The sequence below is a fragment of the Scyliorhinus canicula genome, chromosome 13, assembly GCF_902713615.1.
Source record: "Scyliorhinus canicula chromosome 13, sScyCan1.1, whole genome shotgun sequence".
NCBI lineage: Eukaryota > Metazoa > Chordata > Chondrichthyes > Carcharhiniformes > Scyliorhinidae > Scyliorhinus > Scyliorhinus canicula.
In genome coordinates, this window is record NC_052158.1 from 116,113,560 (window position 1) to 116,140,955 (window position 27,396).

At 40.6% G+C, this 27,396-nt stretch overlaps 1 protein-coding gene across 1 annotated transcript; it reads right to left on the bottom strand.

Annotated features, from left to right (window-relative positions):
* Positions 1 to 6: 6 nt before the first annotated feature.
* On the bottom strand, positions 7 to 27,019 carry lsg1 (large 60S subunit nuclear export GTPase 1). Its single transcript, XM_038815541.1, has 14 exons — positions 26,807 to 27,019; positions 26,148 to 26,274; positions 25,355 to 25,475; positions 24,106 to 24,192; positions 21,375 to 21,461; positions 20,569 to 20,629; positions 17,116 to 17,292; positions 13,134 to 13,559; positions 12,030 to 12,131; positions 10,989 to 11,132; positions 6,866 to 6,989; positions 6,159 to 6,238; positions 4,356 to 4,532; positions 7 to 726 (listed from the first exon to the last, which is right to left on the bottom strand). Exons 1-14 carry the CDS (start codon positions 26,897 to 26,899, stop codon positions 547 to 549), a joined length of 1,986 nt encoding a protein of 661 aa, XP_038671469.1. The 5' UTR covers positions 26,900 to 27,019; the 3' UTR covers positions 7 to 546.
* Between the last annotated feature and the right edge of the window lie 377 nt (positions 27,020 to 27,396).

Consider the following 27,396-nt stretch of genomic DNA (forward strand, 5'->3'; position numbering starts at 1 on the left):
AGTATGCATGAGCAAGTAAATCTGAAATTTAATATCATAAACTCCGGATCTTGCCCATCTCACACAGCCATCTTAAAAACTGGTGAAACCCCATTCCATTGTTAATCTCAGAAATTGGCAATTAGTTGTTTTTCGGGGCACTTTATACTGCAAACATACATAGCCATTTTTAGGGAAAAGATTTTGTATCATTTTCAAACAGATCAAAATAAATATAATGGTCTTATCTCAGTTAGTAAATGACAGTCAAGTAGTACATATTTTGCTCCTATATTCAGCAGCAGAATCATTTATTCACATATTTGGAAAAGATATTTAAAATTTTATCGTAACAAATTCTGCCGACAAGATAGATGGGAAATTCCAAGTGAATCGTAAAGAATTACTTCAGTTGCATTTCATAAAGTTGTCTCCTCTTTTGTTCAGCATGTATTGTATAACATATTGATTACTTTCCTCTTGACATGCTGCATGTACTCCCATTACTTATTGCCCATGTAAAATTTAGTTAATTAGGGTAACTGCCCTCATGATATTAAGTGCAGTTCACCCGTCCAGGTGTTTACAAAGTCTCCGTAATTTTTCCTTCTTATTCCTGTTGCCATGCTTTTTCCATGGTTTCTCTGCCACATCTTCCATGCGTGTTCCAGTCATCGGTGTTTGGCTATTGCCAAGCTTTAATCCCATTGTCGTTTGAACTCCTTTTGTCAAAGCACGTATATTCTCCTTTAACAAGTACACAATACATATTTTATTAGTCAATTTCAATCATTTTGAGAATGTTATCAAAACTGGTTCAATTAACAAGACAAAGCTCTGTCACGCAGGAATGAAGAAATACAGGTGTTGAGGATTGTATCGATGAAAGGACCCCGTAAATAGGCACCAAACACCTCAAATCTTGAAACCAGATTTTCAGAATCTGGTTACAGTAAAATATACTAGATATATTTTCTAGTTGGCAAATATTTAGTATAAAGTCAGTTACAGGGGTAAAATGCTTCACTTCTGAGATGTGGGAGGTCCGTGAAGCTTCCAGCACTCCACAAGAACTACCAAATTGCAGCTCCTCACAGCCTGCATAGATCAGCTGGAGCAGCAGTTGGATGCACTTCGGAGCATGCGGGTGGCGGAAAGAGCCATAGACAGTGGTTTAAGACGTGGTTCCACCCAAGGTGCAGGAAGATAGATGGGTGACCGCTAGAAGTGGCAGTCAGTCAGAAATCCCCTATGGCTGTGTTAAGCAGGGAGGGACAAAGTGCAGAAGAGCAATAGTTAGAGGATTCTATAGTCAGGGGGACAAATAGACGCTTCTGTGAACATGAAAGAGACTCCAAGATGGTATGCTGGTGCCAAGATCTAGGATGTGTCTGAACAGGCAGGGGGCATTCTGAAAGGGGAGGGTGAACAGCCAGAGGTACATATTGGTACTAACGACATAGGTAGGAAGAATGACGAGGTCCTGCAGCAGACGTTCAGGCAGTTAGGTAGAAGGTAAACAACAGGACCTCTAGGTTTATAATCTCGGCATTACTCCGTGCCACGTGTCAGTGAGACTCGAAATAGGAAGATAGTACAGTTAAACACGTGGGTAAATAGCTGGTGTAGGAGAGGCGGGGGGGGTTCAGATATTTGGACAATTGGGATATCTTCCGGGCAGGTGGGACCTGTACAAGGACATGCTGCATCTAAACTGGAAGGGCATAAATATCCTAGCCGCAATGTTTGCTAGTGTCACACAGGAGGGTTTAAACTAATGTGGCAGGGTGTAGGAACTGGAGCAATAAGTCAGAACGTGAAATAATTGAGGGGGAACTAGAGAATAGGGCCAGTAAGACCTAGGCAAAGCAGGTAGGGAGATGTTGCAAAATATATTGGGATTGGTGGTCTGATTTGTTTCAATGCAAGAAGTATAACAGGCAAGGCAGATAAAGACCTTGGATCAGACTTGGAACTACAATGTTGTTGCCATTACAGAGACTTGGTTGAGGGCGGGACAGGATTGGCAGCTAAACGGTCGATGATTTTGATGTTTCAGGTGGGATAGAGTGGGATGCAATAGGGATGGGGGAGTCTCACTGCTGGTTGAGAATATCACAGCTGTACTGTGTGAGGACACCTCAGAGGGCTCATGCAGTGAGGCAATATGGGCAGAGCTCAGGATTAGGAAGGGTGCAGTCACAATGTTGGGGGTTTACTACAGGCCTCCCAACAGCCAGCGGGAGATAGAGCAGATACGTAGGAAGAATTTAGAAAGGTTTAAAAGCAACAGGATTTGAACTTCCCCTATATTGACTGGGACTCACTTAGTGCTAGGGGCTTGGATGGGACAGAGTTTGTAAGGAGCACCAAGGGGTGCTTCTTGAAACAATATGTAGACAGTCCAACTAGGAAGGGGCCGTACTGGATCTGGTATTGGGGAATGAGCCTGGCCAGGTCGTCGAAGTTTCAGTAGGGGAGTATTTTGGGAACAGTACCATAATTCAGTAAGTTTTAAGGTACTGTTGGATAAAGATAATAGTCCTTGGGTGAAGATGCTGTCATGCAAGAGTACTTTAAGAAATGGGAGTTTATAAAATAGCTGTAGTGGATGTACCTTTAAGAAATAGATGTTTATCAGTGATGTCAGTGTGGGTGGAGCTGGGCTGTCTGTCTGCTTTTACTTTCAGTTTGGGCTCGCAGCTAAAGGGTGTTTTAGTTTTGTTTTAGATTTGGGAGAAGTTGCAGTCACAGCAAGATGTGTATGAATCTTTGCAAGCTAAAGAATGTTCATTTGGTGATTTCAAAATGGTAACTGTTCTCAGTAGAGAAGTTAAACCTGATGTCTTTCTGTAAAAAGGGTTCTTTTTGTCTTATGGATGTTGCAAGGAAAGATTAAGAGTTACTTATAGAGTACTGTATTCTTTGGGGGGGTTTATTGGTGTTGATAGTTGTTAAGATGTTTACTGTGGGTTTATAAAGTGTTAACTGGTTTCATAAATAAACAGTGTTTTAATTTAGAAGTACTGTGGATTTCTGTTGCATCACATCTATAAAGTAGGCCCCCATAACCACAATCTATTAAAAGTTGTGGGTCAGGTGAACTCTATGATATACTTTGGGGTTCTCTAAGCTCTGGCCCATAACAGTGCTAAATTGGGGAAAGGCTAATTATAACAATATTCGGTAGGAACGGAAGAATCTAGTTTGGGGGTAAATCAACATCTGGCATGTGGGAAGCTTTCAAATGTCAGTTGATAGGAATTCAGGACCGGCATGTTCCTGTGAGAAAGAAGGATCAGTTTATTTTCAACATGGACATCTAGAATTTTCTCTATAGCAGGTATAAAAAACAGAATTCATAAAGGGCCATAATTTCCGCTTAGTATTTGAAAGATATGGCCCGCAGGAATTAGAAAAAAATCAGCGCACTCCTAACTAGTCTTGAAATTTACGCTGACATTTCTAATGCTGGAACTGCTTGGAACCAACATCAAAAGTCTCGCAGGCCCCAGCCCACTGCCGGTGGAATCAAGGAGGCCATGCACCCTTTTATGATGCACTAACTACTATAAAGCAGGGAAGTTTAAAGGGTCCAGTGAAATTGACAGGCCTGGGAGAAGGCACGGTGGTTAGCACTGCTGCCTCAGCACCAGAGTTCAATTCCGGCCTTGGGTGCATGTTCTCCCTGTGTCTTTGTGGGTTTCCACTCAGTCCAAAGATATGCAGGTTAGGTGGATTGGCTATGCTAAAATTGCCCCTCAATGTCCAAAGGTGTGCAGGTTAGATAGGGTTACAAGCATAAAGCAGGGTAGTCCGTCCAGGTAGGGTGTTCTTTCAGAGGGCCTGCAGACCCAATGGACCGAATGGTCTCCTTCTGCATTGTCAGCATTCTATAAGATAAATGGCTAGAATTTGGGCGGTCAGCTCAGGTGGTCAAGGTGTTGGAGAATACTGTGGTGCAGAGGGAGGAGGAGGATAAATCAGTCCTACTGGTGACAGTCTGGGTGTTTATAATAGTTACCCACAAGACAGAAGAGTTTGTAATTCTATTTTTTCTGGGAAACTACAGATATAGCCCCGATGGAACCATCTGAAATTGGCGATTTAAATTACATTTTCAGATAGTTCTCAGCGCAGAGCAATTGTCCCGAGGACGTTAGCACACCTGAGCAATTGCCAGCAAAACCTTTTTTGAGAACTTCCAAGACGTATTCCCAGTGCTTCTTTTGGGGGAACCCCCCTCCCAATCTGACACTGTGGAACTCTGATGTTATGGCTCAACATATTTTTCCACTCACATCAGGCTCTTGGCATTTGAAACCCATTCCACAAGAATCACATCCTCATGCATTTTATTTGCTGTGTTTCCCTACCTGGTGAAAGAAGCTCTTATCCACATAATTTTCAATTTGTTTTCCTTTCCGCGGCTTCCCTTTTAGCTGTGCACCATTTTCATCACCTAAAACAGCACATTCTTCAAATTTAGTGTGCTGGAATTGGAAATGAGCAGGATCAATGCCTGGTGGAGAGTGGCAGTACGACAACTTGCCCTGGAATTTAAAGCAGGAAACAGACATATCAAAGTACAAAATCTTTTCATATTTGGTTACAAACTTTCCTGTCAGATGCAAAATGGTGGCTGTATTTGGTGATATAATCGAAAGCAAATGCACCAAAGTAAATAATTTTGTGAATCACATTTGAGACATGGCAAGGGAAACCATTCTCTTCTCGATGACCATCTGCCAACTCCACAGATTATATATACTTCTTGTCTTGCCTTCATTTCAAAACCCCAATGTCAGCTGAACATTTCTACAGAAATGCTCCACAACTAAGCTTTGGAAAAAATGTTCTGTTCTTAAATTACAATTGTTCAAAGAAAATTTTATCATCGCAAATAGACAATAATGCCATTACATATAATTATGCACAACTTATTGCCCAGTAGGATTTAGCCTACCAAAGCCATGACAGCTACAACCCAGAAGGACAACCCCGCAGACACGAGTACACCACCACCTGGAAGTTCCCCTCCCAAGTCACTCACCATCCTAACATGACAGGATGACATGACAGACTCTAAATGTTAGCTTCCTTCTCTCTCCAGATGCTGTCAGACCTGCTCAGATTGTCCAATATTTTCTGTTTTTGTTTGAGGTTCCAGTATCCGCAGTAATTTACTTCTTTTCCTGACATCCTTCATTGTTGCTGGGTCAAAATCTTGGAACTCCCTCCCTAACGGCACTGTGGGCGTATCTACACACTGACTGCAGTAGTTCAAAAGGTAACTCACCACCATCTTCTCAATGAGGGATGCTGGCCTAGCTAGCAAAGCCCACATCCCGTAAATACATTTAAAAAAAAAAACTCTGTGGAGAATTGTACTTTACTTCAATTAGAAACATATTAGAATTATTTGAAAATGTTTCTGTTCCAAATATAAATCCAGTTAATATTGAATTTCCACCACCCTTTCAGGCAATGGTTGTAACAGCTCATGCTGTAATTTTATTCCCAAATCTTACCCCGGATTTCTTTTGTCAATTACCTTAAATCTGTCCTTCTGCCACGAGGAGCAATTTCCCCTTCCTAACTTAATAAAAAGCATTCGTAATTAAACACCTCTCATCATATCTCCCCTCAACCTTCTCTTGGCAAATTGTCCCTCCGCCTTCAAACATCTGTGTAAGTGAACTCACAGGTATCTCTATACCTACACACCCTTTAAAATAGTACATTTAATTTACATTGCACCCTTCATTTTTCCTTCAAAAATGCATCATTTCACATTTCTCTGCATTAAATTTCATCAACCCATTTCTTCAGTATTGCATCTCCTGAAGTATTTTACCATCCTCCTCACTGTTTACTACATTTCCAAGCTTTGTGTAACCAGCTAACATTTAAATTATGTTCTGTATAACCAACTCAGTTGTTAATGTCAAAAAGTAGCCTTAATAGATTCCTGGAGGACGATGTTTCCCTCTAATCTAATAACCTGCTCCTCACTCCATTTAAGTTTAGCCAGTTTTCCAACTTAATACGCAAGAAAATAACCATTAATTTGGGCATCATTATCTCAGCAATTTTCTTTACACTATGACAGCAATACATTTGCATGTATTCATTCACAAATGTAAACATTAACAACACGGTACAGTCAGTTTACTCACTGTCACGTAATCTTTCAAAATATATCGAGCTGTTCTTGGTTGATCTGGTTGTCCATGTGCAGTCATAAAGCCTCTCATGTCTATAAGAAAGCAATACATTGGTTAATGGAGTCACTGAATTCTTTATTGGACATTTCCAGTAATAAGAGTATTATGCTCCTAATAAAGATATTACACTCCAGTCAGTCTAATCAAGTTGTCCAACCAAAACAAAAAAATGTTTCAAAAATATGGCATTTAAGTTTCAGCACAAAAGTTGTAGCCAAGAGACTCAACTAAATGTTCTTCTCCCTTCAAATAGAATAGAGATGAGAAGACAAGTGGGATAGAAACTCAGTATGTAAAGCTATGGCTCAAGAGGCAGGTGCAAGTTTACTATACGGCAGCCTCAACTCTAACACATTCTCGTCCCTCTTATGAAATATTTGAGGAAGATCAGGTCACCAATAAAACAGTCAAGTAGCAACTTTAGCTTACTCATACTCTTATAACAAAACAAAGCAGTCTCTATGTATAAACTATCAAAAATGATTAGTATGCAGGACAGGTCCATCAGTAGTAGAAATCAAGAGTCACATTAATATTTTGGATACAGGCTTTGTTAGAACCAGACTACTAATTATGAAGCCAGGCAACATATTAAAGTGAACATTGTTCACAATTTAAAAGCAATGCAAATAAAAATTGAAAATTTATTGCAGACTTACATCCATAGGCATTTAATAATTCCTCAGAAGTAGGTTGTCTATCTGGATCTTCATCCTCTCTGGGTCGGATTATGTTAATTCCATATGTGGCTTCCAAAATGTGCCTCGGAATACGCTGGCAGACATAGCCTAGTTAAGGAACTTGCGCACACGATGTAAAAATTGCTGGGAATAACAGCAACCCACAACATGTAGGGAGACACTTTCAAAATTGTTTTAACCAAGTCAAGAGCAAATATACAGATGACTGGCTGGGGAGGAGGGATGAGAAAGAGAGACGGTATTCAGTGTGGTGGGTATTATTTAAACTATAGGGTTTACAAACACTTACCTTTTCACATGCTTTATTTTTTGGCAGCAGCAACGATCTGTCCATAAGGTTATATCCACCAATAAATTAAAAAAAAAGAGAAATTGCCTCACAGCTGTTATTGCTGCCACGGAGCTCACAATCCCAAACACGGTTTGGGAAGCCCTGATATGTTGTCTGCCCAGATAAAGTAAAGATACAATTTTTTTTTAAAGTCTAAGCTCACTGCTATCAACCAAATTGTAGTCAAACCATCCAGTTAAGGGGTTATTTTCAGTTGTCTGCTTAAATTACCAGCTCAGTGTGTCAAACTACAAAATCATCAATATGTGTAATACCCAGTCAAGACCACACTGATCAGGAGCTAAAAAGGAAAGTTTGTAGGCATTTGAAAAGTAATAGGTCGAGTTTAGCTCCTTTGTCAAAATGGTGCTAAAGGGTCAACACCAAACTATTGATCTACATTTTCCCAATGGAAAGGTTGATATTCTGCTGCATCAACCCAATCATTTCTATTTATGTTACCACACCAGAATAATGGGCGAGTTACTTTTAAAATTAAACTTGAATTGTAGATAACTTATACTTGCACTTCAAAGAGAAGCATATGGCAGCTGAGTATGGTCATCACTTAGTTTCTGAAGACTGGCAACACCAATAATTTATTGGTTTGAATCGGGTAGGTAAAAGGGAACAGTTTGACTGGGTTTCTTGTTTGAGAGGTTTCCCATACTGCTTCAGTATTTTTCCATTGTTAGTTCAGTACTTTTTTAAAAAATTAGGAAATTATCTTACTCCCTCACAAAATGTAGTGACAGCAGCAGTAACATGATTTGGTGGATCTAGATATGTTATCACCAAGTTTTGTTGCAGGTGGTGGGGGTGGAAAAGAGAGGAGAGCAGGGGAGATTCCCATGAAACCAAAAATAAATAATGAAAGCATTAAAGCACCGAGCATGGGAAACCGTTACATTTTAATTTTCCCATATGACATTTCACAGCCAGCCTTCAAGGTATAAAATTGTCTAAATTAGATTTCCTGCCATCAATGGCTCATAGCTACATTCAGAACAATCCTTAATTCCATTTCTTCAGTGATGTTGCAATTACATGAAAAGGAATATGCAAAGTCAGGAAAAAAAATTATTGCCTAATTATACAGGAATTAAGAGAAGGCTCAGTCTATCCTGGTGTTAGAAACAATTTAAAATGTATCACTGGATTTTAAATCATCAACATATACTTATTAGGATAGCCCTAAATCAGACAACTATGGTGACTATCGTATGTTTTTGTTATGCTGTTTGGCATCCATTGTTTGAACGGAGTATTTTGATCTTGCGAGTAGATTCTGCAAAGACCAGATCTTACCTGAAAGGATTTTATGAAGATGTATCACAGTAACATTTCTATTATCGGGCATGCTCTAGTTAACCAAGATGCAAGACCGGTTCCGCTATTTTATTCAATCAGAAAGCTCTTGATATCGTCCAGTTAGTGGTTGAATGATCTTGTAGTATTGCAGGTATTGAGGTGTCCTGAGAAGTGCAGAAGCACTTGAATTGAGTGAGATGAGCTGAGGGAACATGGTGTTGCAAAACAGCGGGAGACTTCGACCAGAGTCGAAATCAACTACCAGTGAGTTTCACAATTATTAGCGATTGAGAAAGATTGAGACTGAGGGAGATTGAGGAACATAACCACTGAGCAACATGTGTTGGTGCCAGCTGAGGGATGACAAAACATCAGGGGCGGCACAGTGGTTAGCAATGCTGGCCCACGCATCGTGGACCTGGATTCAATTCCGGCCTTGGGTGACCATCTGCGTGAGTTTCTTCCAGGTGCTCCGTTTTCATTCCAGAGAATCATGGCTGAGATCAAGAACTCAGTTGAACAATCAGCATAGTGTCTGTTTCACAGCACTCTCACACAACGATCCAAAAATAATGCCCTAATCCAGCATTTCTACTTTTGCCACTTCACTGCACGGTACACACCACAATTTAATTTGCAACTGGTCGATAACAATGTCGGCACATAAGAAGTTAAGTGGTCACGATTCCCCACAGAAGGCACTGCTGAAATCCTCACAGCTGGAGAACAATTAGAAATCACTGAAGTGACATGAATGAGCGTCTAGGTTTTATGCATCGGAAAAAGCTAAGCCTTGTTGAATGAGCTGTGACGAGTTTTTGGTGGTGTGCCAAGTCATAATTACTGCTGGACAACCTCTCTGGCCATAAAGAAAGCTTAAATTTTGTATTTGCGGAGTATCAAATTTCTCTGTTCCAAAGATTTTAGAAGAGTTTATGACATTTCATCTTTTTAAAAAAAATTAAACAAAATATATAAATTGAGTGTACCCAAATATTCCCCTCCGCAATTACAGGGCAAATTTTGCGTGGCCAAGCCACCTGCAAATCTTTGGGTTGTGGGGCTGAGACCCACGCAGGCACTGGGAGAATGTGCAAACTCCAGTCAGTGATCTGGGGCCAGGATCGAACCCGGATCCTCGTTGCCATGACGCAGCAGTGCTAGCCACTGCGCCACCCCGACATTTCATCTTCCAACTTAAAACCATGTGGCCATGTTGGGTTCCAATTTTGATTGAGCTTTGGGAAGTAATACCCAGCCTGCCTGTTACTTCCCACAGGAATTCAATAATAATGGCTGTTTAACTTACTTAATGACACAGTTGTTGCAAGCTGGAGACCCCCTATTGATGGCAAGATCAAATAAAAAAGGTTAGGAAAGGCGAGATCCATGCCACAGAGCCAGTTATATATTTGCAGGCAGCTTTCAGAGATTTGCTACGGACTGCAAAATTCTGGCCAGCAGTCAGCATAAAAGAGAATACAAAAATACTTTCCACAATAATCAGACCAATTCAAAAATGTATAACATCTTCAACCTAATTTACTTAGGCAAAGCCAAAAATAATTCTGGAAAAATGTATCTTGTGTACGCAGCATCACACACACTCTAAAGACAAAGGTACAATGATGTGGGAAAATGAATGAGTGCAAAATAAAAACACGGGGGGGGGGGGGGGGGGGGGGGGGGAGACACTTTTGAAATTCAGTTTGCCACTACCCACCTCCCTGCCCTAACACAACAAATAAAGCTAAGAATGCATCCTTTTTGATAAAAGTTATTGTTTTGTCAATTAAAATGCAGTCTCATGGAAACTATAGATGGTACACCTATGGGGAGACGGTGGCGTAGTGGTATTGTCACTGGACTAGTAATCCAGAGACCCAGAGTAATGCTCAAATCCCACCACTGCAGATGAATTCAATAAAAATCTGGAATTCAAAGTCTGATGATGATCACAAAACCATTGCTGATTGTCGTAAAAACCCATCTCCTTTAGGGAAGGAGATCTGCCTACATTTAACTCCAGATCTGCAGCAATGTGGTTGACTCTTAACTGCCCCTTAAGGGCACCCACGTCCCATGAACGAAAAAAAAGGTTTACTGAAATTACCCATCAGTATGAGTATGGTGAGCTCAACACCCTTCCAGCAATACACGCAAATCAGTTTGTACGTATAAAATTTAAAAAATATTTTTCAAGCATAATCTATTGCTGGCTAAGAGCCCTTTCCATGGGGCATTTTTAACTAAAAGGAAAACTCTTCTCAGGAAAGAGAAATTTATATCTGGTTATCTCTTGTTGAAATTCTTCCCGAGTATATTGGTCCCTTTAATAAGGAAAACTGTTCTCAAAAGACAGAATATTAATTCTTAGTTAACATATTAATGCTTTGCAAATTCAACCAGTTTTGATATTTAACTTGCTGGAAAGGATATTAAAGAGACTGGTGGCACATGGTCTCTCATCTGGTCTATGGGCAATATTCCACTACAGACCATTTCTGCTTTGGTAGAGACAAAGGATGGCATCACAAGGCCAGGACAGTCACACAAGCATAAACCTGGTTCCACATACAGTGTCTGAAAGAAAAATACTCTAATTGAAATTAGCTGACGCCATTTTAAAGTTGGATTAAAAGATTCTACTCAAATGCTTGCTGTATCAACTGCTCATACATAGCCAGAAAACAATTTCATTATAAATACAATTACACATTTGCATTGTTTCTGAAGAATACGGACGAGAAAATGTTGAAGTTAAAAGGCATGGTTAACCCTGCTGCCTCAGCGCCAGGGACCCGGGTTCCATTCCGACCTCGGGTGACTGTGTGGAGTTTGCACGTTCTCCCAGTGTCTGCATGGATTTCCTCTGAGAGGAAACCGGAGCACTCACAGTCCAAACATGTGCAGGTTTGGCCCTGCTAAATTGCCTTTAGTGGGGTTTCGTGAATAGGGCAGGGGATCGGGCCCAGGTAGGGTGGTCTTTCAAAGGGTAGGTGCAGACACAATGAGCCAAATGGCCTCCTGCACTGTAGGGATTCTATAAAGCCAATTTATGAAGTGATCAGAAGTTGAAACATTGTCCTTCAACATATGCAGCCTCGACAAATAGAATGAAAATTACCACACCTGAACGGCTATAAAGTTATCAATTGAAGAGAGCATAAATTCAATTCTTTGTGGACACAAGTCCATACTTTATAATTTCTGTAAATTAGCATACACACACAGCAGCAAACCGGACAATGTCATAACGGTGCATGCATTCATTCAATAGCTTTTTAAATAAAGTATACGATCGGAGGAACTTTACTCCACAATTAACATGTATTGTAACGGATCTAGAAATGCTTCATTTTGCTTAGGAAAAAGGTAGTAAAATATTCAATTTCCATTCTTCACCATTGCTCTAAATAATTCAGCAATTAAATTAAAGTGAGTAGAAACGCAGCACTAAAGGATATCAAGAAAAATTACCTGAAAGTGTTTTGTATGGCCTGGAGTTGCAGAAACAGAAACTTTTTTATTTTGAAGAATAGTATTGATTGTTGAACTTTTGCCTACATTTGGATAGCCTACCTGTTGAACAAAACATGAATATTAACACAAACATAATGCAGTGACCAAATGTTCCCAATTACATCACCCATCTCCAAAATAGAAGTACATTGAAATTCAGGGTGCATCATTCTTTAGATGTTTAAAGAATACCCAGTAGTGCGTAAGATTACATGTAGAGATTGAGGCAAGTGCTTACAAAATGAAAAACCCAGCCGAATATATCAAACTTTAACATTGCATGTCTAAAATTGGCTTTAACTTAGAGGCAAGCATCAAGGAGTGGAATGGTACACTTATTTTCTATTTAAAACATTTGAGATCTGACTATAAACATTGGATTCAAAAACATTAAAATAACAGACTTTAATAAAAATCAAAATAAATTATCCAACTTCTTGTTGAGTAAAATGTTGGAATTTAATTGATTGCCAATATTAATAATTTTAATCCATAATTTTATGTAACACTGCCCACTCAATAGTTGAAATTCTCTGCACTTGTACTTGCTCCATTTGCCCCATCAACTAACTCCAAGATCAAGTTGCTGGCTTTACTAGGTTTCTATATCCTTCCCAACATTACACATTCTTTTAAAAACTGCTAAATCTACACCCCACAAATTTGCCACCATCAACCACCTGCACTAGTTACCTCGTGACCTACCCTTCATAACCAAATTCTGGATTTCCCCATGAACTAGAATACACCGTTTTTTTTTTAAAAACACTTTTGCTTTTTTCTTTAGCTTGAGAACTCAATTCCATCTTTTCTTTAAGCAACAAAAATAGCAAGTTAAAAACAAGAATAATAAAAAAACAGAAGTAGGAAAATGGGAACAAAGGAATAGAGGTACAAATTAAAGTAGAAAATTAATATAATTACAAGAAAGGAAACAAAATATGAAGCAGGGCCTGCTGAAATTCCAGCTGGGTGGACTAAATCTTTTATTTCATACTCCCGACCTGCCATGTCGTGAACAATAAACAGACAAAAAAATAGGGGAAAAAATTCTTCACTCACTAATCCCACTGTGATTTCACCATCTTTCACACAATTTCCTTTGTGCAAAGTTTTAAAAATCTCTAACAGTTCATTTCGCTGCATCAGATGGCTCGGGTTGCTGATGCAATGTTTTGTAAACTGTGCTGTATTGGAACTTGAAGCACATGCAGTCCTGTCATCATCGTTGCTGTCCACACAGCCTTCAGTGGAGTTAAGATTTATACTAGTGATATCGGACTGGCTTATATTATTTTCCGTCTCATCTTCTGAACAAGTTTCCCAAAATTCATCATCTTTGCAATCTTCATATTCAGTAGAGTCACCTTCATCTGTGTCACAAGTAGGCCACAAGCCTTCCCGAGCATCAAAATGACTGCAGGGTTCTCTCGAGTCTTCTGTTTCACCTTCACTCTCTTCGCTTATTTCTCTCTCTGGCTCTTCTCCCTAAATGTTATGAAAATCAGAAACATCAGTGGACCATTACATTTATGGCTAATTTCACTAAACAGCCCTGAGATCAAAATATTTAACCCAATGAAATATGTGTGTTTAATAGAAGACAACAATAAAACAAGGCACACAAATATTCCAATTTTAACAAAACATTAAATAATTTCCAGTGTTTATATAGCAACATTCAGCAATATAGCAATATACAGCAACCAGATTGGCAAACTATTGATGAAGGAATTTTAAACTAAAACAATAACCAGCAGGCAACTGATTAGCCTCAAGATAGCAAGATAGCAACACTCAAAATGGACAGTGAAAAATTATGGTGTGACTTTTTATCTATTCCTCTGATTTCCTTCCCCACTTTCTTGCCTCCTAAATTTTAACCTGCCTTCTCAGAGAAGCCTGCATCATTCCCTAATTAAAATAGCAGGCAAGCAGCTGTTAAGTGAATTCTATCAATATGGGCATACTGAATCACCACCATCAAAAGTGCTTATTAACAAACATGATGCTACTTTCTATCGTTTATATGGGAGGCCCTTGCTCACACTGCCTGATTAGAATTGGCAAATCATTGTAGATGAAGTAGCAAAGAAAGCAAGAAAGTCTAACAGCATTTATAGAAATTCTCCATTTTGCACAAAGTGAAACATGTCAAAAATTCAAATAATGGTCACATTTGAAAACTAATAAAATTGTATGCCCGGGCAGCACAGTGGTTAGCACTGCTGCCCCAGTGCCAGGGACCCGGGATCAATTCCGGCCTCGGGTGACGTGCGGAGTTTGCACTTTCTCCCTGTGTCTGTGTGGGTTTCCTCCCACAGATGTGCAGGTTAGGTTGACTGACCATGTTAAATCGTCCCTCAGTGTGCAACGGTTAGGTGAGGTTATGGGATTGCAGGTGGGGTGTGGCTAGGTGGAGTGCTCTTTCGGAGTGGACCCGATGGGCCGAATGGCCTCTTTCTGCACTGTAGGGATTCAATTCTATGATTAAAAGTTTTTTGCAGGGACTTTTGCACACAGTTCCAGATTAATCCAGTTGCACTGCCTTCTAAAAATATATTAACAGGAAATTAGTTTACAGGTAAAAGCAGCAAATAATTGCTGACGTTAGGAGGACGGGCAACAAACACTGGTCTCGTCAGTGACACCCATGTTGCAAGAACAGATAAACGTTTTTAAAACCGTGTGGGATGACCTAGATATCTCTGATGGACATGCTAATATTTCTATCATGAAAGAATGATGTGTGTTCAGAAGTCCATTACAAATAGACAAAACTTGAAACCCGTATCAAACTGGGAGAGACATTATGTCTGGATGTGTCCTCCAGAATGAAAAAGTTCAGCATTCAGGGCAGATTAGAAGCAAATTTCTGGTATCTCTAGCCATCAGTTCCCAGTTTCATGAAAGTGTGCAGCACACTGCCCAACAGACGTTTCATCATGGCTCAAGCGGAAGTAGAGGGTTCACAGGTTCTCAGATGCAGCACTGGGGTTATGGCAGTGTGACAACTAGGGGATTTGCACAGTAACTTCATTGCAGTGTTAATGTAAACCTATTTGTGACACCGGTAAAGATTATTATGTGAAATATCACAAATATGCCTGTTGTTACACCCATTCATAAATCAAGATAAGACAGCACATCATGGACTTCACAAGGGTCATTTGGACTTGAAACATTAGCTCTTTTATCTCCATACAGATGCTGCCAGACCTGCTGAGATTTTCCAGCATCTTTTCTTTGAAATGAAATGAAAATCGCTTATTTTCACAAGTAGGCTTAAATAAAGTTACTGTGAAAAGCCCCTAGTCGCCACATTCCGGCGCCTGTTTGGTTTCAGATTCCAGCAACCGCAGTAATTTGCTTTTATAAGACAGCACAAACAGACACCAGCAGAGCCTGAACAGAGGAAGGGAACGCATGACAGCACTCCACTTGAGGAACTGGTGTTGATGTAATTAGGCAAGGAGCAGGAGCAGCCTTGGCCACAGGCAGAGCAGGAGGCAGATTGCCCAGAATTATGCAGGCTTCCTTACATATCCATAATAGGGGCTGGTTTAGCTGAGTGGGCAAAACAGCTGGCTTGTAATGCAGAACAAGGCAGCAGCGCAGGTTCAATTCCCGTACCGGCCTCCCCGAACAGGCGCGGGAATGTGGCCACTTGGAGCTTTTCACAGTAACTTCATTGAAGCCTACTTGTGACAATAAGTGATTATTATAATAACTGTTCTTGATCCTCAACCACCCAAATTTATCACTTAAAAGCTCCATGTGGTCTTATGTCCTTACAGTGGCATCCTAACCTTTCCAGTAGCAAGGTTTGCTGCACCCCAACCTCTCCACTTGATCACTGCAGGTTCCCAGCAGCAGGATCCACGTCCGGACCCCAGTAGAAATGGACGGTGAGAGGACCTCCCACATCCTTCCCATGGACAAGAGGAGCAGGGAAGGTGGCACCACATCAAGTGATGCAACTGTCGCAGGTACCAGTTCAGTGATCAACACCACTCAAATTAGCTAATGTAAACCACCAATCCTCACACTGGAATGTATCCGGCACTCTTGGGTTGCAGCCTCACTGGGTATACGGGGTACCACAGGCAACATCTTGCCTCGGGCACTAGGTTGCATACTAGTTTTAATGTTGAAGAATTGAAGAGAACCTGTAAGAATGTGCTTTAGAAGGATATGGATTTACCAAATTAAAATCTTAGTGCAATGGACAGCCTGCCTGAAAGCTCAGACTGAGAATAGGGAAATATTGACGACATTCAGCTTAGTCTGTGGCTTGACCCAGTGCCCAAAATGTGAAGCGGCAGGTCAATTCCACCCAGTAATCTGTGGAGCTGACATCAGTTTAGAAGGGTCCAGAGTCCTTTCGCAGGGTGAATAGGAGCACTGAGAGGTAGTACCGAGAATCACGGAGCAGGATTCCAGCTCCCTCCCCAGGAGTCCATCATTGCATTACGCTGGTAATGATGGCCCAGACAGCTGAAGTCCATAATGAGTTGGGGTCTTCTGATGTGGAGTAATCATGGTCCATAGCCTTTTGAGAATGTCCCAAGGGGCAGCAAAATGGCGCAGCGGTTAGCACTGGGACTGCGGCACTGAGGACCCGGGTTCAAATCCCGGCCCTGGGTCACTGTCTGTATGGAGTTTGCACATTTTCCCCAAGTCTGCGTGGGTTTCACCCCAAAAACCCAAAAGATGTGCAGGTTAGGTGAATTGGCCACGCTAAATTGCACTTTTAATTGGGAAACAAAATAATTAGGTACTCTAAATTTATTTTAAAAAAAGAAAAAAGGAGAATGTCCCAAGAGGGCAACTGAACTGCCTTCTTCAGAACAGATTTTCATATAACAGTAGAATGAAAAACTGGATTGTCAATAAAGTTGGAGGCTGTGAAAGGATAGTTAGGGTATCCAAGAGATGATATTTGCTGAGCTAAATGCCCTTCATTCATTATTTTATTTCTCATTATTCATTTCCTTACATTCCTCTTTCATAAGCATTTTAAAAATTTCCATTCATACGTTACCTTTGCTTCAGCATCTAATCTTTTTCCTTCTGCAGTGGCTGACCAGAAAACGACCCGTATACCTTCTTTATCAAAATATCTTGCCCAAGCTCTTCGCTGCTCAAGAGTCAAGAGATCAGCTTTATTCAGGAGTATCATGTTGTCTTTTTCCTTCTGGATCTCTTTCACATAGCATTCCTAGGAACAGACATCACAAGATAGGGAAAAAAAAATGTAACAACTTAAAACAGGGTGCACCAAGAGATTTCAATACATTTAAGGAAGAATAGCACTTTCTGTGGCTTTTATAATGTCACTTAATATAGTGTGTGTATGGATTATTTTTTAAATTGTGATCCTTCTCAGCTTGCCTTCACTGACCAATTCTCTGTCCTTATGTTTTCTCTTAAATTCTGTCTCGCTATTTCTGGGCACCCTAAATATCTTTCAGTTCATCTCGCATTGTCTAAAGAGTGCAAGTAAAATATTCCCACATCATACACAGCATAGTTTCTCAGTCTGGAATCAACTACTACAATGTGTTACAACAGTAGAAGGTTGAAGCCAATGCTCCATGAGGTTAGAAATAGGGCTGCAACTTTGGTCATGTGAGTTGATGGAAGTGTAGAGTATAACTGGAGCTCCAGCAGTCCTGGAGAGACAACTGAGCCTGGAACCAAAGAGTGAAAAGGAGTAATTGCCAAGGCAGCTGGGTGGAATGTGATCTGTAAATAGTTGCATTGAGCCAGAAGAGAGTGGGGATTGTATCAGATCAGCAGAGACAGCTGCATCATAGAACTGTTTCAGTGCAGGAAGCCAATTTATCCATTGTGTCCGCACCGACTCTCCGAATGAGCAACTCACCCAGTGCCATTCTCCCCTCAACCCTCCATATTCTTCCTGTTCAGATAAGTCAAATTTATTTTTGAATGTTTCAACTGAACCGTCCTCCACCACACTTTCAGCAAGTGCATTCCAAATCCTAACCTCTTACTGGATGAAAAATCTTTCCTCATCTCAATTTTGCTTAATTTACATATTATTTTAATTTGTGTCTTCTCGTTCTTGATCCATTCATGAGACTCCTCGTGATTTTGAATACCTCTATCAAAAACTTGGTCAATGAAGGAAAGCAGCATGGAATGTGATTTTTAATGATAATCTTTCTTATAATGCAAGTGATGGGATAATGAAAGAATGCAATAAAAACAAGTAGAGAAGCAAGAAACAAAATGCATACACACTACCAAGAGTGCCGCAAGTGCCAATAAGATATGGATTTCAATTAAATTAATTATCTAAGCTTCACAATAATAGACTTAATGCATTTTAAACCAAATTTTATTGGATATAAATTTCGAGTATCTATATTATTTCCAATTAAGGGGCAATTTAGCGTGGCCAATCCACCTATCCTATACACCTTTGGGTTGTGGGGGTGAGACCCATGCAGACACGGGGAGAATGTGCAAACTTCACACGGACAGTGACCCGGGGGCGGGATCGAACCCGGGTCCTCAGCGCCATGAGACAACAGTGCTAACCACTGTGTCACCGTGCAGCCCTTTTAATCCATATTTTAAACTAGAAGATTACAAAGCATACAGTCTCAAGACCAACTCAATTCCTTCCAAGTGCAACTCATTAGGAGGGAAGCAATGGCGTGGTATTGTCACTCAACTAGTAATCCTAAGACCCAGGGTAATGTGCTACGGTCTCGGGTTCAAATCTCACCACAGCAGATGGTGGAATTTGAATTCAATAAATATCTGATCATGAAATCATTGTCGATTGTTGCAAAAATCTATCTGGTTCACTAAGGAAATCTACCATCCCCACCGAATCGTGACTATAGACCCACAGCAATGTCCCAATGGAGGTCTATTAAATGCCTCTTCAATGGCTTAGGAAGCCACCATGTATCAAACCGCTATGAAGTCTGCAAAAAGGGATGAAAACAGACGGACAACCTGACATTAACCGAGCCACCGGAAACGACAATGGCAAATCCAGCCTCGTCTCCCCAGCAAGTCCACCGTACTAACATCTGGGAATATGCGCCAAAATTGGGAGAGTAGTCTCACCGACTAGTAAAGCAACAGCCTGACAGACAATGCACCAGACACAACCATCATCATTCCTGGATAGGTCTGCCGGTAGAGATAGTGACAAAGTGGAATACAGTCAGGAGGAGTTGCCCTGGGAGTTCGCCATGTCAACTCTGACCCCATGAAGTCTCAGGGTATCAAGTAAAATATGGAGGAAGTAAAAGTAAAGTTCCCATGGTCCCAGATGACAAACGGTTAAATCACCACCAGTCAGCTCTCCCCTCAAGGGGAAAGCAGCCTGAAGATCTGACCACAACTCAGGTTGAGGGGCAAGGTGGAGAAGGTGGACCTTCATGAATAACAATCTGCTATGGGAATTGAACCCACGCTGTTGGCCTTGCTCTGTATCACAAACCAGCTGTCCAGCTAACTGAGCCCTCACATTCCTCCCCCCAGATGATTGTCACATGAGTGCTTTCAAACTCCACTCTCAAAAAGGCACTGTTTGAAAACTTCTTTCAAATAATGCTTTCCCTCAGCTGTTTTGATTAGGTCCACCTCCAGTGTTTTGAACTCTCCTTTCAACAAAGCCTTCTCTCAGCTGCTTTAGCAATGATCTTCCTCCATGTTTTCCAACTCTACGTTCAATATTCCTTTGTCTTGAATTGCCACATGCATCCAAGCTCTCATATGCTAATCCCCATGACACCAAATCTTACGATTGCTTCAGATATCGCTTTTCTCTAGTCAACTTCACCAGATCTGCTGTTCTAACTTCAACAAATAGTACCCTGCTCCAATTGCAGTTCGTTCTTGTTCCTTTTTACTTCAATCTTCCTGGAAACGTTCTTTCATTCTCTAATTTCTAGAACTATCTGTCCTTTAGCTTCTTTGGATTTGCTTTCTTGCCCATTACTCTATGGTAGGGCTTCTCTGTTTTTCATGAGAGGAGAGCGAGTTTCCTGGCTACACACAAGATTTTTTCTTAAACTAGCTGCGTTTGCTAAGCAACAGCTCATTCTTTCTCCAAGCTGGTTTACTTTTCCCGTCATAAACACACTCGGCACAATAGAGGTGTTTGAACTGAACCCAAAAACCTACCATACATGCAAACACCTGTGTTCAATATGAATCTAATTAGACTATTACCCTTTCCAACACAAAAACACTAAATTAAACTCACTTAAATCTCTGCCTTATTTCTAACATCCAGCAATTCAAATACAGATCACTTAAAACTACTTCTGCTTCCTGACAACATTTCAAATGAAACAATATAACCACACCATTATCTGTAGTCTGGATTCTACAAGGACAATCGTGTCTTTAGCCTCAATTTGAAAAAATATCTGCATTGTAGAATGAGATGAAGCTGTTTACCATTGCCAAAAACAAAACAAGGATTAATAATCAAATTTTTACTTACCAAGTCTTCACATCGGAAAAGCAGCGGGTTTCTAGCATCAACAATTTGAACAATGATATCACTGCAGAAATAAAACCACATTTTTAACATAAGACCATAAGACATAGGACAGAATTAGGCCATTCAGCCCTTTGAGTTCCTCACCCCCATTCTCCTGCATTCTCCCATAACCCCTGATCCCATGAACATCAAGCAGCTATGTCTATATATTGATAGTAATCATCTGTAATAAATTCTGATATCATCCACTCAATGCCGATCTTCACATAACTCACACGAGGGAGTTCTCAGTCTCAGCTGGGAAGCTTGAAAGTGCCAAGTAACAATCAGGTACGTCAGAATAAAGTACATGATACCACTGAGAACATTCCATGTTACATATTGTATCATAATAGTACAAGTTGCAGATCATTGAGCAGTTGAAAATGCACAATTCAAAATAAAATTAACTTTAAAATATGGTAATGTAGCCCGATAAACTGGACACTGTTTGGTTTGGGTGGAGTAGGAATGCCAAGGTGTACTAAAACAGCTTCCTAAATCCAACAGAACCAATATTCCCCAAAATAACAAATAAGGATTGTTATAAATGTTCAACAAATTTAGTGCTTCATCCAAATTTAAGGAAAACTCACAATCCAAGAAACATGGAAAACATAAAATACATTAACAATTATTTACTAATTTATACATATTCAAATATTCTGCTCCGTTTTTGAAAGCAACAATATCTGGAAATATTGGAAGTGAATAGCAAAACAAAACTAGATGGTATTTTCAAGAAATGTAGCTTCTACATACCATACCTTCTTTCAATTACTCTCCAGAGTTGGCGCCAAAAGTCCAGATTCCTTTCAAACGGAGTCAAGATCAGGTTCTGGCCTTCTTCCAGCCTGGGCACAGAGCGATAATAAGCCAATGTGATTCAAAAATTGCTTTAAAATTTTCCAGAGTATATTATTTTTGTAAGACACAATGGAAGATTTAATAAATGCATGCATTTTCCAACAAATATATATCAATAGAAATGGTGCTGGAGCACTGAATGTTTTTCTAATTTAAGTTCAAGAAATCTGGAAGTTGGTTCATTGCTGTGAGCATTCAACTCAAATAACAGGACCACACCAAACAAATTTTCTATATGGGGAAAATAGCTTGAAAGTATCACATTGTTTTCATGTGCATCAGATCAGTGAGATGAATGTAAAATATTGGTATATATTTGTATTTTATGTCCATTACAGTAATGTTGTTAGTGCCCGAGTTCAGGTATATAGGGCGCGATTCTCCGCCCCCCACGACGGGTCGGAGAATAGCGGGAGGGCCTTCCTGACATTTTTCCCGCCCTCCCGCTATTCTCCCCCCCTCCCCCCCCGACACGAATCGCTGCCGCCGTTTTTTTTACGGCCGGCAGCGATTCACAGCTGATAGATGGGCCGAAGTCCCAGCCCTTTACGCTGTTTTTACGAACAGCAAACACACCTGGTCTGGCCGTTCGTAAAAACGGCGGGAACAACTCGCTTTTTATAACCATGGCACCGATTGGCACGGCAGTACCACGGCCGTGCCAAGGGTGCCATGGGCCCGCGATCGGTGGGCACCGATCGCAGGCAGCGGGCCCGATGCCCGCGCACTATTTCTCCTTCTGCCACCCCGCAGTATCCATTCGCGGGGCGGCTGAGGGGCATCCCGGCCCGCGCATGCGCGGGTTTCGCGCAAATACGCGATGACGTCATCCGCGCATGCGCGAGTTGGAGTCTTCCAATCCGCGCATGCGTGGCTGACGTCATATGACGCGTCAGCCGGCGCTAACTCCGGCAAGCGGGCTTAACGAAATTCGTTAAGCCCGCGGTGCCGGAGCTTACGGCGTCGGGCTGCTAGCCCCGACCGGGGACCAGAATCGGTTCCCGGTCGGGAAGGGGCGCGCTTACGATTTCTCCCGTTTTGGGAGAATCGCGCCCATAGTTGCCGTATTATTATAGAATATAGGTTAATGTTTTTCCAGACACTGTGGCTGCAGAAGGCGCAATTAAGATGCCATAAAAGTCAGATCTCGTTCATTCCAGCCATGTATGAATTTACAAGAGAGGCTTAATAGAATTTTATTATGATCGCTGTTGATTCCCTGGGAAGCAAGTTAGACTGTGTTTACTTTGTAAGCAGGCCAGGGGGTCGGAGTGGGTAAAATATGTAATTAATGGGAGGAGCCAGGACTGGAGCAGGCAGTTTAGCTTTTTAGTTTTGCTAGGAGCTTTGAGCTAAGCAACTTTATCCCAAAGGTTGTCAGGTTAATAAGAAGTCTGACACAGACAAAGAATCTGCAGGCTGTGCTCCGAAAGCTAGTGATTTGAAACAAACCTGCTGGACTTTAACCTGGTGTTGTAAGACTACTTACTGTGCCCACCCCAGTCCAACACTGGCATCTCCACATTAATGTATTTAATCCTGTGTTAAGAATAACGTTTTAATATAAAAAGTCAGGCTTTTAGTGTCACAAGATATCCAGTGATCACTGAAATTACTCCTGGGGCCAAGTATCCTTTCCTCAGTTTCTATAAATTTAAAAAAATGTTCAGGGTTCATCCAGTATCCTAACATATGTTGGGGTCTGGTTCTGGATCTCAGCAGTAAAAGGGACAGAGACCTGTGATAGTAGGACATAACTATTTCACACACAAGTTGCAGTTTTGGACCACCAGAAATTACACCTGAATAGGCAGATCCTTCATAATAATAATAATAGCTTATTGTCACAAGTAGGGTTCAATTAAGTTACTGTGAAAAGCCCCTAGTCGCCACATTCCAGCACCTGTTCGGGGAGGCCGGTACGGGTAATGAACCCGCGCTGCTGACATTGTTCTGCATTACAAGCCAGCTGTTTACGACAAGGTGACTTTCACATTATTTTCCCACCATCATACCATGTCCATAAACTATGGGTATATATTTCCGAGGAGATGAATGTTTGTTTAAAGAGCAAAGTAAGAAGATGGATATGTTTAAGTCCTTTCTTTGTTTTTGAGAGATTTTTGGAAGAAGTTGAGACACCAAGCTACATAGAGACGTTCTGTGCCTATTCACTAATACCCCGACCCCCATTTACACCATTTCCCCAAAGTTTTATCCAATCAAAATGAGAGAGAAATCAGGAAAATCCTGGCAGAAATTCCAGATGTGCTTCTATGTTACAAAAAGGGGTGTATATTTTTCTGCTTAAAAATTTCAAGACTCGAAGTTCAAACAACACAAAGTAATTGAAACAAAACCGGTTTATCCATTTCACGAGCGGACTTTTTAAAAAGTCATTCAAGAATAATTGATCAAGTAAAAAGTCCACTAAATAAGGCAACAGGGCACTGGTGATTCCCAGTCACCCTCTTGCATTTCAAGGACTTGGAACCCAGGAGCATGATTGTCTATTAGTATCAGCTTAAATAATTTTCATACACAAAGTTAGTATTTAACTTATTAAAACTTCTAACCACAGTCACTGAGCACATCAGCTGAATTACAAGTAGTACAATCTGCAACACTCACTGAACTAGCTGTCGTCTCCATTCCAGGAAGCTTTCCCTTTCTGCCTGTTGCAGTTCATCAGCTGCTGTATTCTCATCCCAAAAAGGTCTACATACAAGGCAATCAATTGAGAAAACATCAACAGAGCTTCAACAACATTTAATTTGGCAAACTGCACTACATGATTTAAGTGGTAGGTTTTGTAAAAGTCTACTAAATAGAGAAATCATGCACTCTCAATTCAGCTGCAATTCATGATTTTCCACAGGATTCAACACAGCTCAGCAGAACAGGAGTGACAGACCAGGCAGTTTTGGTGTGGGATATGATATGGGCAGCAGAGTTATACATGATCTAACGTGTTCGGAGAGGGGAGGGTGGGAAGCAACTCATGTGAGCATTGGAATAGTTGAGCCTGGAATGTTTAAAAGGAATCAATGAGGATTTCAGAAGCAGAAAGCATGAAGGAGGGGCCGAGACAAATAATTTTATACAGGTGGAAATATGCAATTTTCATGATAGTGATAAGCGTGGACAGATTGAAAGATGTTTGACATCCAGCCTGAAGACACGCATTGGAGGGAGGTGGAGGAGTGCAGCTGGGTATTATCTGCGGATGTATGAATCGGACCCTTGCTCCGCAGATGTTATGGGCTCAACAGTGGAAAACTGAAGGAGTGGAAGAAGAAGCCATTGCTAATTTCTAATTTTAAGCAATAAAATTAATTTGACATTTGACTAAAGATTCCTGCAAAATACTTTTCTATTATCCAAAGACTACATTTCAGCTTATATCAATATTTAGTGTTTTATAATACACAAGTTAATACTTTTTTTCCTTATATTCATTTCAAGAGTTTATAAAGTACATCATTCTTACTGAAGCAAAAATCTATCAAAAAACAGTATAATACTTTACAAACTCAAAAGTGTAAAAATATCACAAGGAAGCCAAACAAAAAACCAGAAGATACAAAAAAGACCTGCAAGTAAACATTCCTTAAACAAATGAACATAACCTCAAAGGAGGGCTGTATTCACTCTCTTGGAACATTAGCTTGAAAGGGAATTAAATACTGAAACATCAAGGATCTGTCGGAAAACAGAGCAACAAATTACTTCAGGTGCATTTTGAAAAGTGATTGTCGAGAGGAAAGGACACAGGAATCAAGAAGAAATTAAACCAAACTTTCAAAACATTTCCTGCTACAATTCCATTGTTTTCATAAATCAAAATCTCTCAAGGATAAATATTTGAACACTTGCCCACCTCCTGGGAATGCACAGAAACTGCTTGTTCTCTTCTTGGAGCTTCTTAATCTTTTTGCTTTCTTCAGTTGTCAGCAAACCACTTTGGTCCTCAGGAGAAATAATCTTGACATTCAGCTTCTCTATCAAGATAGAAGTTTAAACTTCCAGTTAAGATTGCATGCTAAAACTGCCCTCCATGGATAGTCTCTTTAACAAAAGTATAAAGATCACTAGGCCATCAACAAAACACCAATTTGCATTAACATTGCTGCTGCATTCAAGAACAAGTACACAGCACACATACACAATGATAAATGAATAGTACATTTGCCACAAAATTTTGTTGAAACAAAGTTCTTACATATTGCATCATCCTGTTATCTAACAATCACATTAAAAACAGCACATCTATGTGCACAGTTACTAAAACCCTCCTTTTATCAATCAGTCTTCATTACATGATACTTCTCATGGAAAATATGAGACAAAGCATATTTTCCTGAACACATTAAAGAAGTTGCAGGAATTGGACCAGAATTGAAATGATTAGAATTGATGAAGCTTCATCTAGTGGTAGAAAAGTGAAGCTACAAGTTCCGGATGAGAGGATGGGAACAGTCTGCATGTTTCGCTTTGCAGAGGCAAAATACACAGTATGTCAAAGATACTGGCAAAAGCTTGCAAGAAACTACAAACAAAAAAGTAGAATTACATAAATTAGAAAAAAGTAGCTTAATCAGAGAGTTAACAAAGGACAGTGCATAAATGGAACTCCACACTTAGAATTCTGAATTAAATTCAACATGTCTTACCAGCTACAAACTCTGTGCCTGCCAATTCCGCAGTTGCCAGGAATTCATCTAAAGTGCTTTGCTCGGTTACAGATTGTAGGTTAAGCCGACCCCAGTTATATCCATCATTCAGTTCACTTGTGTGAAGCTACAGGTAACACAATAGGAGAATCAGATCCAATTATTACAGCATCATCAACAACATTGGGTAAATATAGCTTCATAAACTCAATGAGTACACAGGAATTTGAGGGGTCGTTTCCTTGGTTGGCGAGTAAAGAATGGTAAATATAAAGCATGCTAACTTTTCTACAAACACAAAAATACAGAAATACACATCCCAGGTCATCTCAAATTCAAAAATTTCCAGACATAAGTATAATTCTAAATATAAATTTGGAAATGGCAACGGTCCAATACATTACAATTAAAATTATAATATCAATGCAGCACCATAATCTAATTAATACAGTCCACAATGCAAAATAAATCCAGGCAAAGGTACTAGACAAAAACTTGCATTTATACAGCATTTTGAAAGTAGGGATGGTCAAGACTTGGGAGAGAGGAAGCACAGGGGAGGGAGGCAGACAGGCTCCGGGGATGGGGGAGAAAGTGAGAGAAAGACTCCGGGGAGAGAGAAAGGGTTGAAGAGAGGGAGTAAAGTTAAAGCCGCTCACCCAGCAGTCAGTTTTCCGCAGGTTCCTGCCGGCCTGGTTCTTGTCTTTGATGATGGCCCGGCCCAGGCTACCACCACCTTTCTTCTTGCCCATGGCCCCGGTTCTGCGCAGCCGCAGCAGCAGCAGCTCGTGGTTGCCTCCCACACGTGATCAAGGGGCCGGAAGTGACCTGAGTGTGCGAGACAATCCGTCCGCCGGCTCCAGCAGCTCTGACTCAAAGGTTCCGGTTGGTCAGTTCAGACTCATCATCAACGTTCTCCCTTATTAAAAATACCCATGCTTTTGATGCCTTAAATTCCTTTATTTTCTGTCAGCTTGGTTTCTTTTTTTTTAAATATAATTTTTATTCGAATTTTTTACAGAAAATATAAAACATAACGACAAACAATGAAATGCAACAAAATAACCCATAATAACCGTACCACCCCCAGACCGTATCGACGCATGTATCACATCCCCCCACCCCCCCAACCCCAATGAACAACAAAAGAACTTCAAAATAAATTTAAATTAAATAAACAAACACAGTCATCGTCCGCCCCCCCCCCCCCCCCCCCCCCTTAGCTTGGTTTCTTTAAATAATTATCAGG

Coding starts and splice junctions, on each gene's coding strand:
- lsg1 (XM_038815541.1), bottom strand. CDS start 26,899: ATGGGCAAGAAGAAAGGTGGTGGTAGCCTGGGCCGGGCCATCATCAAA. Junction 26,275..26,806: donor TGCGGAAAACTGACTGCTGG/GTGAGCGGCTTT, acceptor TGTTACCTGTAG/CTTCACACAAGTGAACTGAA. Junction 17,293..20,568: donor TTTTCCGATGTGAAGACTTG/GTAAGTAAAAAT, acceptor GTCTGTTCCTAG/GAATGCTATGTGAAAGAGAT.